Raw genomic sequence first — 17765 nt, forward strand, 5'->3', positions numbered from 1 at the left:
TTGCGAGCAGAAAAGCTTGTAATATTAATACGGAAAAGTATCATATACTCGTCGATTGGGTGAAAACGATGTGCGTGTGCAGCTTGAAAACGATTGGGCAAAGTATTAAGGAAAGAATGATTTTCTTCGCAACTTTGCGTTGTGTGTGTGTGTGTGTGTGTGTGTGCGTACTTGACAAATGAAACATCTTCTCGGGCTTAAATTGAATTGAAGCTTCTCTCTCTCTCTCTCTCTCTCTCTCTCGCTCTTTGGGTGAAGTTGTGCCAACAACTTGTAAACAGTTTGTGCATATAGCAGCTAAAGAGACTCGCTGTTGAGAGAAAGCAAGAGGGAGAACACATCAGTCTTTCTCGCTCGCCGTACCAAAGCGAGAGAGAGAAAGAGAGATGCATTTACATGGCTTTAAAACGGCAGCAACAGCAGCATTACTTGCAAGTATATAAGAGAGCTCTCGAAGCTCCTACACAGCGAGAGAGGCAATAGCTGCTGCCGCTGCTCGGCGCTGATACCACCACTGCTTCTGCAGTTAGGTGTATCTGTATATGCTTACTCTCTTTCTGCGTGTGTGTATGTGTGTGCGCAGTGCCGCAAGATTAACGATCTCTTGAGTTTTCACGCGCGCGAGTTAGAGGATATTGCTAAAGAAGTGCTGCACATATACACACATACAGAGAAGGGAACGCGACGAGGGGGATGCTCGACTCGCGCGCCTTTCGTGTATAATACACCTTCTCCGTTGTAGGACTGCTCGCGAGCGCACGTGAACTCGACACCGCCCGGATGTGTATTAAGGGGTTCGATTTTGTTCAGATGTATACGCGGGTGCCTCGCGTCGATGGAATTCCTCCGACTCATGGCTTTTCCATTGTAACTACTCGGGAATTCACCGCGGATTCGACGTTCACGGATACAATGCGGCGGGTCTTTATTGCTTACCAATGATTTCGCGGCTCCGTTTGCCTTTGTTTGGAAACTGCGCACTCTTCAACGAACGACGATGATCGCTGCGTTTCGATGACCGTTGGGGTTCGATGCACTGCACAATCACAACACATACAATGGCACCTCCGATTGTACTAAACGGCGCACACCCCATTTCGTAGCACTGTTTACCTTGAAAGAACAATTATCCATTCAACGATAAACGAACATCAATAAAATGATTGAAAAAAATATTGCTCCGATTTCGGTTGCAATTCAAGTTTCGCAGAACCTCGCCTGCCGACAACAGCCTGAAGACGACAGCGACATCTCTTCTTGATTTTTCGCAACAGTAACTATATACTAACAGTAAACAGCCGACCGTCTAGCAGACGACCGAAATTTCTTCCTTACCCGTAGTCAGTGACGCCTCGACTCCCAAAACATGTAAACATAAACAAGTTTTCAATCGCTCTCCAATTTTCTCTCATTTTCCTGTCAAAATTATCGTTTCATCGAAAAAACATGTCCGCGAAAATATACTGGAGTCTCAGGCACAACTCGACGATGGCAACGCGAAAACTGCAGGGCAGGCATCATCGCCACCTTTTACGTGTGGTGAACATCGTCGGTTTTTACGCGAAATCTGCTTACTGCGGCCGACCAGCAGTCAACGGCCGCTCGTCGTCCGATTACAATACGTAAGAGATTCAAATCCACAACGCACGCGAATTATAAATATATGAAACGACCATAGTACAAGTGTCTGCGCGACGCGACCGCTATCGCGTTTCAAGAAGTCCCGGGCTATGTCGATTCGCGCTCCGTTCTGAACGCTTGAAAACTTTCAACCAATGAAATAGCGACAACGCGTCGCCGTCGTCACTGATCGTCGTCAGCAGCGCTCGCGATTCCACGTCCTCGCCGCATCATCCTTCCAGCAGCTCGAGCCGGTATAATTCGCGCTGTGCGAAAGCCGTAACAGCAGCAGCAGCGTCGCCTCATCATCATATACGGCAGCAGCAGCAACGACTCTGGGATTGTATTCGTGGAGGAGGAGAAAAGACAACGACTGCTCGCGACTGCTTTTGGCCCCGAGACCGAACACGTCGGCTTCCACGACTTCAGTTGATTGCGCGAGGCTCGACCGATCGAGACCAACACAGACCCAACGACAAAATGTACAAGTGCCTGGCTCTGTTGCTGCTGGTAGCCACGAGCTGCTGCTACGCCGCCGGCGAAGACGTCTACGAGTGGAACGATGGCGAGTTCACCGAGGAGCTCAAGCGCCATGAGAACACCCTCGTCATGTTCTACGCACCCTGGTACGTGTCGCTTGATTTTATCTCGATATTCGAGAGAATTCACGTTTCGTATTTTGGGGTTTTTTCGATATTTCACTGTGCTGACGGATGAATCTTCTCTTACTCATTGATGCTACGTGTCTCTGATTTATTCGTCTTTTTCTTTGTGCGACCGGGATCGCGCGATAAACATACGCCATCGATTTCAGTTAGACATGCTCATGTCCGATAGAATTTCAACACAAAAACTGTCGATTGATCGGCTTTACATATGCCAGCAGGTCAAAGTCAAATTGACCATTAGCTCTAAATTATTTGTTTCCGTATTCAACTAGCTCCAATTACTTTTGATTTCGAATTCAAATGTCATTTTTATTTTCATGCCATATCTGATCCATCTAGCTGATAAGAGCAGATCGAGTACCTTTTCTTGTAGTTAAAGATAATTTAAATACATAGATTCACAATATTGACAAAAACTTTAACATTTTTGAGCATTATTTTTCATCTTTGTTGAATCTGCAAAGATTTTTATTACTATAATATTTTGCTTCAAAAAACAGACTTTATAAATAACAGTTATTTATATTATTATTATTTTTTCTCAGGTGTGGACATTGCAAAAAATTGAAACCTGAATATACTAAAGCTGCTGAAATGTTGAGAAACAATGACCCACCAATCACTTTGGCTAAAGTTGACTGTACAGAAGGTGGAAAAGACACTTGCAGCAAGTACCAAGTCAGTGGCTACCCAACATTGAAAATCTTTAACAGAGACGAAATGGTTAGCGAGTACAATGGACCAAGAGAGGCATCTGGTATTGCCAAATACATGAGGGTACTTATTGCACATTTATTGTTTTACATATAATTCTGTTTTATATGAAATGTACTATCTAAAAGTTTAATTAAAATAAATTTATTTAGGCTCAAGTTGGACCTGCATCAAAAGAACTTAAGACTGCTGAAGACTTATCTAATTTCCTCAATTCCGATGAAGTAAGTGTAGTTGGTTTCTTTGAAAAAGATGATGGTAAATTGTCTGCTGCCTACCATGCTGTTACCAAAAAATTGAGAGAAAAAGTTAGGTTTGCTCATGTCATTGCACCTGAAGTTCTCAAAAAAGAAGAACTCAAGTGAGTATTGAAATAATGATTTAATGAATTTATCCAATCATTCAGTTACTATTGAATTATATTCTAAATTTGTTTATAATTTTCAGGAATAACATTGTGTTGTACAGACCAAAAGTTCTGAACAACAAATTTGAGCCATCCAAGCTTGTTTATGAAGGTGCTGAAAGTGTTGGTGACATCCAGTCTTTCATTAAAGAAAACTAGTACGAATAAATGTTTATTTACCTTCAAAATTTTCATTTACAACACAAATTAATGATTAAATGTTTTTTTTTTTGTAGCTATGGTCTTGTTGGAGTTCGTACTTCTGAAAACCGTGGAGAATTCAAAAACCCATTGGTTGTTGCCTACTACAATGTTGACTATACCAAGAACCCCAAGGGTACAAACTACTGGCGTAACCGTGTCATGAAGGTGGCCAAGGAATACCCAGAATATAACTTCGCTATTTCTTCCAAAGACGAGTTCCAACACGAACTTAACGACTTTGGAATTGATTACGTCAAAGGAGACAAACCAGTTGTATTGGCCCGTGACGAACGCAACCAGAAATTCGTTCTCTCCGACGAGTTTTCTCTGGAAAGCTTCGAGCTTTTCATGAATGACTTACAATCTGGCTCATTGGAACCTTTCCAAAAATCAGAACCAATTCCTGAAGACAATTCCGGACCAGTCAAGGTCGCCGTTGCCAAGAACTTCGACGAACTTGTTACAAACAGTGACAAAGATGTACTGATCTCGTTCTATGCCCCATGGTGCGGACACTGCAAGAAACTTGCTCCAACCTTCGAAGAATTGGGTTAGTAAATCTGCAGAAATATATATTATTTTAATATCAGTTGTTTTACTAAAACTCGATAATAAATCAACTTTTTTTGTTCTAAACAGCTGAGAAATTGGCCGACGAAGATGTAGCCATTGTCAAGATGGATGCTACAGCCAATGATGTTCCACAACCCTTCAATGTCCAAGGCTTCCCTACTCTCTACTGGGTCCCCAAGGATGCCAAGGATAGCCCAGTCAAATACGAATCCGGCCGCGACCTCGAAGAATTCATCAAATTCATCGCCAAGCGCGCAACCAAGCCCCTGAAGGGCTATGACCGCAGCGGCAAGCCCGTCAAGCCCGCTCAAGATGAGCTGTAAAAAATCACCAAGAAACAACGTTCCATTCTTTGATATGCATGTAATATTAAGACTCAAAACTAAGAAAAGTTATGCGTGATCGATTTGTAATTTTTGAGAATTTTTTCATTTTTATAATGTAACTGATTTGTCAGATATTGATAACGTTTTATCATCAATCTGTAACAAGTGAGAAATTCTAAAACAGACGCTCTTATTTTAGAGTAACAACTTTATAGTATTAAAAGAAAAAATTGCTCTAAATTTTTACTTTGAACAAGAAAATAAATGTGTCCCAAAAAGGCACAAAAACCATCTGAAATTAAACTTGCAATAATTTTGTACAGAAAATGAAGCTTAAATACTCCATGTATTATGTTACTTGCGGATGAATGACTTACTAAGCGTTTTTTATCGGTCTTTTGAGCAAGCCTGAATGAAGTAAATAGATTTATGTTTACAATTTTTGTGCATATGGAAGACTGATATTGCAACATGCTCGATCCTGTTAGAAAATCTGCGTTGTAATGTATGATGATGAAAAAGAGGTGATATTTAATGCATTCATTTTTGTTTTTACACAAAAATCAATAAAATTGTTTTTTACAAAAAGAAAAAAATTTCTCGAAATTTCGAAACTCTCTCATTCACATCTGTTCATCTTTCTCCAAAAATAGTCCGCATGATCTTAGCCGTGGAGAAAAATATTAGGGTCCCTAAGCAGACTCGTGCAGCGGCAGAGATGCCACAATACACGTAGCATCATGTATATATAGTGCAAAATGACTGCGGGTAGAACGATTGGCGCGAGAGCCTACAGCACTAGTTCTTGGCTGTCAGCTTTGGCCTGCGGAGGCTCCGTTTTGCGGTAGGCCCCGCGTGGCTGCTCCTGCGTCGTTACTCAAATCTCAAGTAACTAATTTAATTTTTATTCTCCAAATCATCAACGCCTCGACCAGCGATTCAGCTTCTATTGTCCTCTATCAAGAAGTTGAATTCGAATATATAAACAAAAACATCCTTCGCTCCAAAATCCAGCGGATTAAATACAATTGAGTCGCAGTTGCGCTAACGCGTCTTCTCAACGGCAAATCAGGATCATTGGAAATCATGACTCGTGAGTACTCGAATTTTTAATTTTTCACCTGTTATCGAGTATCTTAACGACTTCACAATGTAATAATGCCAATCTTAACGTTTATTTTATTGCCGTTGGTGGATAATTGAATCGATAAAGCTGCTTGGAGGTTATTTCAAGTATTTTCATCTTTTTTTATTGCATCTCCGTATCGAATGGAACTTGCAATGACTATTTTCGTGCTCGAAAAGTTCTGCTCGGTTGAATAATAACGAGAAAAACAAAAGCACGCGACTTTTTTACAGCAGCAGCTACCATTGTTCAGTGCGCACCTGAGTAATCCTAGTTACATTCACCATATAGAATCTTTCTCCGCCGTACGAATTGAATATTTGATTAGAGCGAAATTGTCTAAAATAACGTTAATTCGGTGGCGAAAATAACTTACAAAACTTGAATTTAACCGTTTTTAGCGAGCATATAGATAGCTTACACGAGTAAAGCTTCCAGAAAAATCTTTATCTTCTGCTTCTATTTATGACGATGCTTTGGTGTATGTTACTGTCGGCACCGACGTGTCTGTAGGGTTGCTTGGATTCGAAAAAAAACGTGTTGATTTTAGATTTAATTAATGTAATGACTTAAAGATCTAACAATTTTAGACAATGTTTTTTTTCAACTGTTACATTACTGCATGAAATACTTTTAAAAAAAATGTGTTGTTTACAACGACCAAATAATACTATGACCCCAATTGTGTAATACTGAATACTGCTTTGTGGTTTTAAATTTTGTAACAATAAGATGGGATGGTGAAACTATAATTTTATGTAATTGCACTTGAATACAATTCATTATAACAATTGAATGAATTTCTAGGTGGAAATCAAAGAGAGTTGGCTCGTGCCAAGAACATGAAAAAATCTGGTAAAAAAGCTGCTGCGGAGCAGGAAAGCAACAAAGGCCTTACTCTCGAACAGAGGAAGGAAAGGTAATATTAAAAACATACAATTTTTTATTTTTATATCATTTTTACTCAACAGACCTTTATTTTATTTGTAGAGATGCACAGCGAATGAGGGAAAAACAACTAAAAAAGCAGCAAGATGCTATGGAGGGTAAAAAACAATCTGAAAAATAATAATTATAGTTCGTTTCTACCAATAACCAATTGAATGAATCCAACAAAAATGATAATGAGAAACACTCTTTTATGAGTGATCCTTTTAAAGATATGCATTAATAAAATAAAGACTTCTGAGAGTAAATATGTGATTTCTCAGCATAGCACATGAATTTTATATAGAGCATACAGAACATGACAAGTGTTGTAATTGTTCTACCAAGTATTAACTAGGACTTGTGAATAAACGCACCATTAATGAATTATTTTGAAATTCGTGTATGATTTGTAGGAATTAGTAATTAAATTAGTAAAAGGTTGAATGTATTCTAATTACGTGTGATTATTCCAATGTGAATGTGAACTCTTAATTTTTATGAACTTTATTATTTTCATTCATTCTATACATAAATGTCAAATGTAATTTAGTCATTTTAAAACACAATAAATTTATGAATTGTTATTGGAAGGACGATTTATTCTTCAAATGAATCATTTTGTTTCATTTATAATTCAATTATTTTTCGAAATTTCTGTGTAGGAACACATAAAATGATATAGGTAAAGAAAAATGAATAAGTGATGACAAAAATTTTTTAAACTTTTATTGCACTTTCCCAAAAAGTACACTTTTTTATATGAAAGACCTTGCGGGCATTGAGATGATGTTTAAATTACAGTATGTAGATTAAACATGGTATTAAATTACTTACTTCGAATAGTAAAAATGTTCATATAAAATATACAAAGGTTTGAAGCACTATGGAAGACTGTAACTTACAGTTATAAAAATCATAAAAACGTTTGAGTAAAAATATTCAAAAAAGTTATGAAATCAGATGTAGAAATTGGACCTTATCAATCAAATTGTGATCTTATTTGACTCTTATGCTTTAACCTGAATTTTTACATTTTATAAGTTTTTTTGTTTGTGAAATTAAAATTTAAAATTAATATGAAAAAGTGTATTTTCCATTGAACATAAGTATAGGAATTTACTTAGTCTAACATGATTTCTTCCACTAATGTCTTGGACATTAAAATGTTGGTCTTCAAAGTTAATTCTATAATATCGCTTATGACAGCCTAATCAACACAAATAATAGATACAAATTGATTATATAAAAACATTGTACACATACTTAAAAATTAAAAATTCATCAAAGAAAAATCTAATTATAAATAAATCAAACCAAAGAAAAAGCAAGATATAATGTTGTATACCAAAAAAAAATTTTAATTTTTATAAAAAATTTTAATGGCACTAATTTTATCATGTAAATTTCATACCAAATACGTTTCACTTTTTAAGCACCATTGCGAAATCAGTACCCATGTATGCATTACACGTCCTAAGTTTAAAAACACGTCGATTTTTAATCGATAGAAAAAGTACTTGTATTATCCTGTATACAAGTGACTATCCCTAAATTATCATAATAATACAACATTTTCGTTCCATGTCATTGAACTTATTTCATAAGTTTTTTTTCCTGTCAAATTACGAAGATAATTAAGTTAACTCATGCGCTCATAACACATTCATTCCAAAGTATTTTTTTTTCTTGATTATACCACATTCACACCATATTTTTTTGTTTTATGCACTCGCACCAATTACAACTACATGATTTTTTCTGTTCATACTCATTATCAGAACGTAGCTATTGCTTATATGTACTTCGATGATGATCCATCACTTAATGACTTGAGCTATCGATTATTTAGTTTTTTTCTTGAATTTCGTATCAAAATTTGGCAGGGCAATCAGTATCCAATTTCAAAAAAGTAATTTTACAAATCTGTTTGAAAAGATGTGCGCCTTCTTGATATATTTTATATTTTACGAATTATATAGTTGAATTTATATTGTTGCAAAACTCGTAAAAGTGTAGCACCATTTTCAATTAGAACTGTTTCAACGTGATAGTATAAAAGCACCGTGTCTCATTCTAGCTAAGGAACCCTTATTACTTCATATAATATGTATAGACATTGTTAATCGTATAATAATATATCGTAGCGTTAAAAGTTCACAAATTAATTATTATTATATCATATATAATTTATATAATGTATGTAATAGCATTTAAAATACAAATTACGTATGTGTACAATGCGAGCGTACTTTTGAAATATCTATCTAATTCGATTAAATCGACTATACAATTGACATTAATCTTCCACTACAAATAGTAAATAAATTATATACTTTTATTATTGGAATGATAATTACTCGCTCGTGAAATTACGGAGGGCAATAATTTCAGCGGGAGCCAAGCGAGTTTTGCGCATTCTTATATTTTCTCGAATCGTGTACGCGAGTTGGTCGGTATTTTTTCACTCTTGCACACACCTTATAAACCGAAACTTATATAATATAAATTATTAACTGCCGATAAAAACACAATTTACAAGTTGCGCATTTGATGCGCGAACAATTCGTCTAAATACACACACCCTTACCAGCTAAAGAAAAAAAAAACAAACGAGATATATAATTCAAAATTTTTTTTGTTCACCTATTATCATTAAAAGGGCAATTATAAACATGCTATACACAATTATAAGACAAGCGTGCCAGTGAATAAACGTCAAACTCATCTTACAATTCATATATAGGAAGACCTACAAACTATTATGAGCGTATATTGCTTTTATCTTACGTATACAGACGCGCGTATACAAATCATTCCTACGTAGCTAATATCATACAATTAGAATTATTGTTACTTGAAAATTAACACCTTGACTTAAATCATTCACTTAAAATCAATGGATAGTGGTCGAAAATTTACGCGTTGACTCTTCGAATTTTAATTTCGATTACGTATATCGTTATAGGTATATAGGCAAAATCATCAGGCTGAATTTTACATGCTGTCGGATATTTTGGACGCTTTCAACTGATGGGCTTCGCGAATTAATTTTTTTTTCTCCCTCTTTCATAAAAAATCACATTTACTATGTATTATACATATTACTTCGAGTAGTTGTGTACACACATACGTCCATGCATCCGTCCTTCAATCAACGCACAAATCGCTTGCTCATGCATTAATATCTAGATATATAAATTTATTTTCCAAGCGAGATAAATAGCATCTCGTTTACGGAGCAAATTTTGGATAGATGCCATTCACTCGCTAGAAAGTGAATGGTATCCACCAAGAAGGAAGGAACTTATCTCGCTTGGATAACGCATTTTTCTTTGTCCGCTAATTTAAGCCCGAGAAATAATACATCGTGTTTCGTTATACATCTTACAGATTATCTCATATACATTAAAGAAAAGTGTGTGTAGTTATCACTTAAGATATTAAGCGAATAAGAGCTAAAAAATACACGACGCGCACACGTAGACTTGTAAGAAAATCGAGAAAAAATGTCCATTAAAACTATTCGGCGGAGTACTACATCGGTAAGTCGCTAAGAGTTGGGTAGCACGAGAGCAGATTCTTCTTCTTGTCTTCTGTTGTTTTTTTTTTCAGCTAAATAAGCACAAAATCACAATGAATTTATATGTAACAAATCACACACACAGCCGGATGATCATCTTAGAGATTGAGCGAGCAAATGGCACAGCTCTGCGACACGCACGGATGGGCGTGCATGTGATGATGATGATGTATCTGGGGCTGGGCCGTGGCAGCGGCGTACTGCAGCCAGGCGTTGTTGGTCGGCCAGACGGCCGTCGCCGCGCCAGGAGAGATCGATATCTCCTGGTGGAGCAGTTGTTGTTGCTGCTGCTGCTGATGCTGCTGCTGCTGTTGCTGCTGTTGTTGCTGGATTTGTTGCTGATGCAACTGTTGTTGCTGGTGATGATGATGTTGCTGCTGTTGCTGATGCTGCTGAACGACCACTTGTTGCTGCTGCTGTTGTTGCTGCTGCTGTTGCTGCTGCTGAGCCGCTGCCACCGCGGCCGCCGCAGCCGCGGCTGCTTGCTGCTGAGCCTGCTGCAGCAGATACTGCTGCTGTTGCTGGACCTGCTGCTGCTGCAACTGTGCCTGCAGCTGCTGTTGCTGCTGGTGCAGCTCGACGAGCGGCGAGCGGCGATTAACACGGCCGCTGCCGCTGTTGTTGCTGCTGTTGCTGCTGTCGCTCGCGTCGTGGAACGACTTGTTGTTGTTGTTGTTGTTGCTGCTGCTGCTGCTAGCATTGGCGCTGCTGTTGTTGCTGCTGGCTTTAGTGTCATTCTTGGCAGCTCTGCTCTTGTTGCTACCGCTCTGGGACGAGCCTCCGCCACCCTCCACTCACATCACCTACAAACGAGGATTCAGGTTTTTTTTATTGAACTGTTTTTCGTTTTTCACCCATGACGAGAATGGCTGTTGAAAATAAAAATAAAAAAAACATTCGATGACTTTCGGGCTTATGGATCATGATTATAATAATGAAAAATTATTATTATTTTTTTTCAGTTTCTCTTACAGAGAGATTAATAATGTAATGTAATGATAATAATGATCACACAAACACACTTTATAGTAGCTAATCCAAGCGGAAACTTGTGCGGCAAGCAGTTTATTATATTATGACACGTTAAAGTGCGAGAAATCATGAAAGCGAAAAAATGCAGATAATACAATATCACAATAGTTTCTACGAGTCATAATGTAAGTATATAGGATACCGGTGTCGGCGATTTTTCCATCGAAATCTCCTTCGCGCGTTCTTTTCTTACATTACAAAGCTCGCTCGACATTTTTATGAAAATTCTTGCTCAACGGGAAATTATTATCGCTGTTAAAATCTCTGGCTCGCACTCGCCCCGGTTCTCTCTTTGTTATAGATTATTTTCTGGCGCGCGCGCGCGGATATTGGTATACATATTATTATTGTTGCAGCAGCAGCAGCAACAACATCGGTAAATTTTTAACCGAAGAAGGAGTGAATAACGAAGACGAAGAAGAAGTCAAGTCGAGTCCAGTCCAGTCTTTCGTGAACGTATATATTGGTAACTATAATTTGCGCGCGAGAGAGGATAATTTTTATTAGCTCACGGAGAGAGAGCGAGAGAGAAAGAGGCAGTTTTGCGCGCTCCAAGCCTTTCAACAACTCTCTTATACACTTGCCTTTTTTCTCATTGTTCGCTTTGTACGCCACGGTAAACGCGTAATGTGTGTACTTGCAAAATATTTCGTTGTCGGCACTGGAAACAGCAGCAGCAGCAGCAGCAGCAGCAGCAACAGCAGTGGAAAGAAGATAAATAAAAATATCGAAAAATCCATCGATAATTTTCGCGTGCTAATGATCGTGTGCGCTGGTATAAGAGAGGCCGGCCGAAAGTACTCCGGGTGAATCCGTCCTCACGCGTGATTAAGTTACAAATTTTGATTATTCAGTGAAATTTGCTATACTGCTACGCAAATACGGAGAGAGAGAATGAGAGGCTTCCAGCGCAACGCGTTAGAAATGTTAAATTTATTAGCGATAAAAGCTGTATCTGCAAAGATCTAATCATAAGACGAGCTCTCCGCTGCTGCCGCCGCTGCTGCTGTGCACGCGCGAGTATAAGAGCCGAGTGTAGTAGTACTACGTTAAAGCGGCCCGTATAGAGCGCAGCATATATAAGAGAGCGAGTGTGAGCGGGGGATGAGAAAGAGAGAGAGAGAGAGAGAGAGAGAGAGGACTCCCGAGGTAGGAGGAGTAGGAGGAGTCTAAAGGGTAAAGTGAGCAGAGTAATGGCCGTTTGTATGTGTGCAGGCCGTGTAGGTGGACGACGACGAGAGAGAGAGAGAGTCAAGTGCGAGAGAGCACAAGGCGAAGGCGCTGCCGCTTGTATGTTTTAGATGGGCGCTTGGGTTTCTTGCTAGGATTAATGTTTGCCTTGTGATTAATATTTTAAGAGGGGATTGTGTCCGGTTGACCAGTAGTAGGTACCTATACATAAGGCATATACGCGCGCATGCATTTATACACAGACTTGGCCGCATTTAGCCGCCCTGCGTACAGCTACTACTAATTTCGTTATTCCTCGCGCGCGGCCAGATAAACTTAAGAGAGAGAGAGAGAGAGAGCAGCAAGTTCGGTTATTAATGCGCGCCTAGCTTCTCATTTATTCAAACTCGAGCGGGCGTTCGATTCATCATGAGACGCGCGTGGACCTCTTATCGAGGCTAGCATTAAGTAATAGGCAGAGCGAAGTAGTATAGAGGCAGGACAGCGTGGCCCGAAACGAGTATAAGTGAGAAAGGCAATAAATCGCGTAGTAGAGTAGCCCCCGCACCACAAGCGCGAAATCCAAAACAAAGCTTTGCTTAGTCTACAAGCCAAAAATTACCAAAAGTCAGACACACACACGCATACATTAGCTCGTGTTATTGTTACATGCACAAACGTACCTGTAATATTTGACTGGCCTCGAAGGCGGTGCCGGGCAGCAGGATCACGGGGCTGCTGACGTGGCCGCTCTCGACGCAGATCATGTTGGGGAACTCGTCGTCGCCAAAGTCCGGTATGTCGCGGGCCTTGTCCAGCCACGGATTCCAGACTACGGTGTCCGGGAAGTTGTACTTCTGGACGCGCATCTTCCGACCCGAGACGACGTTCGTGATTATGTGCTCGGGCTGGGTGTTCTGGTAGATGCGGTCCGTCCACTCGTTCACCGTCACCACGTCGCGGCCCTCTTGGAAGATTTGATTGTCCCTCGTCTGTGTAAATCGTGCGATGCAACAGAGACAATTTGTTGATCGAATGACTTTCTTTGTTTTTGTTGGATAAGGTCAAGATTGGTTCGAGTTTCATGTGGATCCGAGTTAAAAATATTTACGTTAACGCATTAATGTACACGCGGAGGAAATTTTTCCTTCGTGTAGATGAAAAAACTTGTTAAATAGTTATTTAACAAGGGCCCAAAAGGCGTTTTCCGCCCAAAAACTTAATTAGTTATTTTTCGGAACTGTGCTTTATGCGATTATGTTTACTTTGTCACTTGCAGATTTACAAATAAAGGTACTCGCCATATAGCGGTAAAGGTTGTCTTTAATTTGGATTGAATTTAACATTTTTATTAGCAATTGACGTAAAATTTAGATCAATATTAAAACATTAATTTTCAATACAAATGTTAAGATCTGAGTAAAGAATCAAATTCCTTTTACTTAAAAAAAACTGTACGTTGTTGCATTTCCTACTTTTTAAAGAAAGTTGGCATAAAAAAATAAATCAATGTTTTGATACATTAATTTTCAACGACAAAACGACAATTTCATGTTAAATCGTATACTTTAATTTTAAAGTCTGATTTTACATAAAAACTGAATAAAATTTAAGATTTTTACCAACAGTGTGGTTTGAACGCGTAAAATGTCACTCACTCAGTTAAGACTCACGATGCTCGGGTCAGCTGCGGAAAATGAAATTGTCACACAAGATTGAAATTATGCAAACAAGAAAAGGGAACTCGCGTGCGGCACATTACGAAATGTGTCAAGAAATTAACATATTTTTAATGCGTCAGAGGCTCGGAAAAACCACGTGCACGTATGCACGCAAAAAGAAAGAAAAAATTATACCTTATCGATGAAAGTGCAGCCGTGCAGTCCGGTGATCTGGCAGCGCCTCACGTCCGGCACCTTGAAGTACGTGTGCAGCAGCAGATTGAAGCTGAAGGTGTGCTCCTTGCTCGGATTGTAGACGCCGATGTTGAAGTGCAGCTCCTTCTCGCGCAGGATCAGCCGATAGGTGAGCCTGAACGGATAGTTCCACATGGAGCGCGTGAACTCGTTGTCCATGAGGGAGAATATGGCCTCGACGTCGCCGCTGGCCATGCGCTCGGGCGGCTTCTCCACGGACCAGCGACAGAGCCGCGCGAAGCCGTGCCCGGGCCCGAAGGTCCAGGCGCCGAACTGCGCTGGATAGGACAGAGGATAGAGGTTAGCTGTGAGATGTGATGGCGGCAAGTGAGGCAAGTGACGGGGATAATTGCGAGGCGAGGATAAGCGTTTGATATCAGGCGAGAGAGAGACAACAAAAACAGTACGAAAAGCACAACGTTAATAAAACACACTCTTTTATCGATTAATTGTTAGTAATATTATTTTTGTTATATTCTTATATAGTAAATTATGTATATCTGTCTGTGTGTGTCAAAAAAAAAATTTTATCATGATCGAAGAATTAACTGTGAATAAGTAATTGAAAAGAAAAATGTATAATAGTTTTGAATGAACTTTATGCCCAGTCAAATCGAGCGAGGCTGATTTAAAAGTACAAAAACTTTTCGATCAAAGTGTTGTCGATAATCGAAGGTAACAAAAAAATTATAAGAGGGTAAAATGTGTAGCTTTATATCTGTATATAGAGGAGAGAGAAAGAGATGTATACTTACGAAAGACAAATGGGATTCCCCCTCTAATTGCTTTCTTTCCATCGAAAACGGCCTGTTTACTGAAACAGAGAAGCAAAAAGGAAAGACAATTGTCTTCAATTACTTAATTTCACTTGTGTGCAGTTTTGTATCATTAGCTACGTATAGCAGCTATATATATAACAAATATATATCAACAAATTGGGCTTGTTTCTCTCGATACGCATCGACGAGAGTCGGTCGGATGCGTACATACGAAAAATTTTTCTCGACTCCGAGACTCGCAACAGTGTAGGTATATAACAGTTTATTCTTCTGCGCTCGTCGCGCGGCAAAGTAGTATATATACGGCGCGCGTTAAATTGCTTACGCGCAATTTTTAATGATCCGCAGCCTAACAGCCTGGTGTGCGTGCAGGTATACGCCAATAAATTAGCATTGAATGACGCGACGCGCTGACGACCGCGATGACTGCCTGCTAGACGTGGCAGCTCGTGTCCAATGCACACAAACAAGCGTCAATGTAAAGCTAGTAGAAAGTTTATTTAAATTTTGTGCGCGCAGTTCCCAATGATTATAGATGTATTACTGCTGCGTTGTCGTCGCTATATAATACGTAACACAGGCGCGTGCAGTTAACAGACGTTCGAGAAAGAAAATCTACGACGTTTTCGTTAACTTTTATCGTCTTCGCCAAGCTATCGCCGCAAACATTTACTTCGTTTTCGCTATCGCGCTACATGTGTCTGTGCAAAGCATACACAGTATAGTATAGTAGCTCACGGAGAATAGTTGCAGTATTAGCGGTAGTAGTAGTAGAAGAAGAAGAAGATTATAGCGTTAAGACGAGAGCGCAAACGAAAGTTTCGGTGCGCGGCTTGATTGATTGTCGTTTCAGCCTTCGAAAAAAGTAATTTATCAAACAAAAAGACGAAGACGATCGGCTCGGTGCGGAAAAAAGGGGGGAATATATAGATTCGTCGAGTTGCTGCTGCTGCTGCCTTCCCAACGCTCTGTATATATGTAACAGACCGAGAGTGTATCTCTCCGTTCCTTACGCGAGGACGAGGACGAGGACGACGATGATGATCGGTGGTGTATACTGCTACATATATACCTTCGGCAATATGCGCGCTTATACTCGCCTCGGAATTGCAGCTCTGTATTATCGAGTCTTTTCTTTGAGCAGCAGCAGCAGCAGCGAGTATAATCATTATAATGCATTTTTACAGGGATGAGCTTTATGTTTTCATTTTCGCAGCGCTCGCAGGGTCTCTCTCGGCCACTACTTGCGTTAAGGCTGTAAGTGTAAAAATGCCCATACCTCGGGTGGAGGAGAGAACACTTGGCTTTGCTTATATATACGTGTAATGCACGACGCATGCTTTAGCTCACTGCCTTTGCTGCTCTGCTCTGGCTTTTCAGCGCCGCAATGCCGAGTAAAATATATAAGAGTCTGAGAAAACAAATAAAGCAGCGCGAGAGAAACGAGAGCGAAGAACGAAGAAGAGCTGCTGAGGCCAGAGCGTCGACGATATGTATATATATACAGAAACGAGAGCCAACAGCAATTCTTACGCTCTCGTTCGGGAAGAGAGAGAAAAGATCCGTTGGACGCGCGAGATTCTGGAGCCGAGAGGAGCCGAGCGCGCGCGCGCCACAGGAACGATTTTTGCGTTAACGATCTACGCCTCGAGCAGCCCGAAGCAGCCGCGGCGGCGCACACGGGTAAATTCTGCGTCCGACCAATGGCTATATATCGGCTGCGCTCGCGTCGAGAGTGAGACAGAAAGAAAGGATTACGTAAAAATTTCGCACCGACTTTTGTGTATATTATATTATTACGGATTTTTCTCTTTCTTTCTCACACGGAGCGAAACTTGCAAAGAAAAATGTTCGAGTCGTCGAATCGTTATAGTTATCGTGTAGCAGCGTATGCACGATAATAATATTTGCTGCACTCGGTGCACGTTTACTGCACTACTCCTCGATCGTCCTCAACCGACTACGTTGTTGTTCTCTTTCAACTTGGTACTGAATTTTTTTGTGACTCGCTCTCAGCTATGTATATGTATGCAACGATCGATGCAATGATGATTTTGCGGAATGGCTTATTATAATGTGTGCATGCATGATTGTCGCTAATATACTACGAGCGAGCGTAAGTGTACATCATGTGCCTGTGCCAATGTATGAGTGCATGCACATCGGCGCGCAACGATGATTTTTTGCTATCGTTTGCTTCTATTCTCGATGCAGCAGCAACGCAGAGCCAACGACAACGAGTTACATTGAGAATTATTGTCGATATTATAATGTGTGTGAGTGTGTGAGTATGTGTTATCCGAAGGTGACACGTCGCGAGGAGCGCGCAGAAGCAGGTCGATGATAAATTTTGCGAGACTCGACTCTATGATACGTACGTGCGATACGTTTACGATTCGTTGCCGGTCGCAGAATTAATATTCCCGAAGCAAGAAGGGCTCGCTTGATTAAATTGCCTCGTGCCTGGAAGAGCAGGCGTGTGTTACGTACTAGTGGTACTAGTAGTTAGTAGTGGTAGCTACGAGATGACCCGTTGTAACCGCTTAATAATTGCATTTAACCCGAAAATTTATCCTTCCTTCGGCGTCGGCGCATTTTGCCTCTATGTGTACAGTAGTTGGCGCAGCAGTTTCTTACGGTAATATTATATATTTATCACATACGTGTGTGTGTGTAAGTAAGTAAGCGAGCGAGAGGCAAGGGTGTATACGTGTGTGCGCG

At 40.0% G+C, this 17765-nt stretch overlaps 3 protein-coding genes across 5 annotated transcripts in view; 2 read left to right on the plus strand and 1 right to left on the minus strand.

Moving 5' to 3' along the window:
• The first annotated feature begins 1786 nt into the window (after positions 1-1786).
• On the plus strand, positions 1787-4809 carry LOC106653199 (protein disulfide-isomerase A3). The gene is made up of 6 exons (XM_014372539.2): positions 1787-2246; positions 2834-3065; positions 3155-3363; positions 3450-3566; positions 3645-4162; positions 4252-4809. The coding sequence occupies exons 1-6, from the start codon at positions 2101-2103 to the stop codon at positions 4506-4508; spliced, it is 1479 nt and encodes a 492-aa protein (XP_014228025.1). The 5' UTR covers positions 1787-2100; the 3' UTR covers positions 4509-4809.
• Positions 4810-5286: 477 nt separating this feature from the next.
• LOC106653201 (putative SERF-like protein) lies at positions 5287-7180 on the plus strand. The gene is made up of 3 exons (XM_014372543.2): positions 5287-5604; positions 6445-6556; positions 6628-7180. Exons 1-3 carry the CDS (start codon positions 5598-5600, stop codon positions 6704-6706), a joined length of 198 nt encoding a protein of 65 aa, XP_014228029.1. The 5' UTR covers positions 5287-5597; the 3' UTR covers positions 6707-7180.
• Positions 7181-10837: 3657 nt separating this feature from the next.
• Positions 10838-17765, minus strand: part of LOC106653200 (glucose-6-phosphate 1-epimerase) — a 48816-nt gene continuing 41888 nt past the window's right edge. Inside the window, exons 3-6 of one of the 3 annotated variants that reach the window (XM_014372541.2) lie at positions 15021-15079; positions 14206-14570; positions 13033-13341; positions 10838-10950 (exon numbers count right to left, since the gene is read on the minus strand). In XM_014372541.2, the coding sequence (XP_014228027.1) occupies positions 10942-10950; positions 13033-13341; positions 14206-14570; positions 15021-15079 (742 nt within the window). In that variant the 3' untranslated portion in view covers positions 10838-10941. Of the gene's footprint in view, positions 11017-13032; positions 13342-14205; positions 14571-15020; positions 15080-17765 lie in introns of all 3 variants that reach the window. The other 2 variants (XM_023460694.1, XM_023460693.1) reach the window with 2 other exon arrangements.

This window comes from Trichogramma pretiosum, unplaced genomic scaffold (genome assembly GCF_000599845.2).
Source record: "Trichogramma pretiosum strain Unisexual culture from Peru unplaced genomic scaffold, Tpre_2.0 scaffold30, whole genome shotgun sequence".
Classification (NCBI taxonomy): Eukaryota; Metazoa; Arthropoda; class Insecta; order Hymenoptera; family Trichogrammatidae; genus Trichogramma; species Trichogramma pretiosum.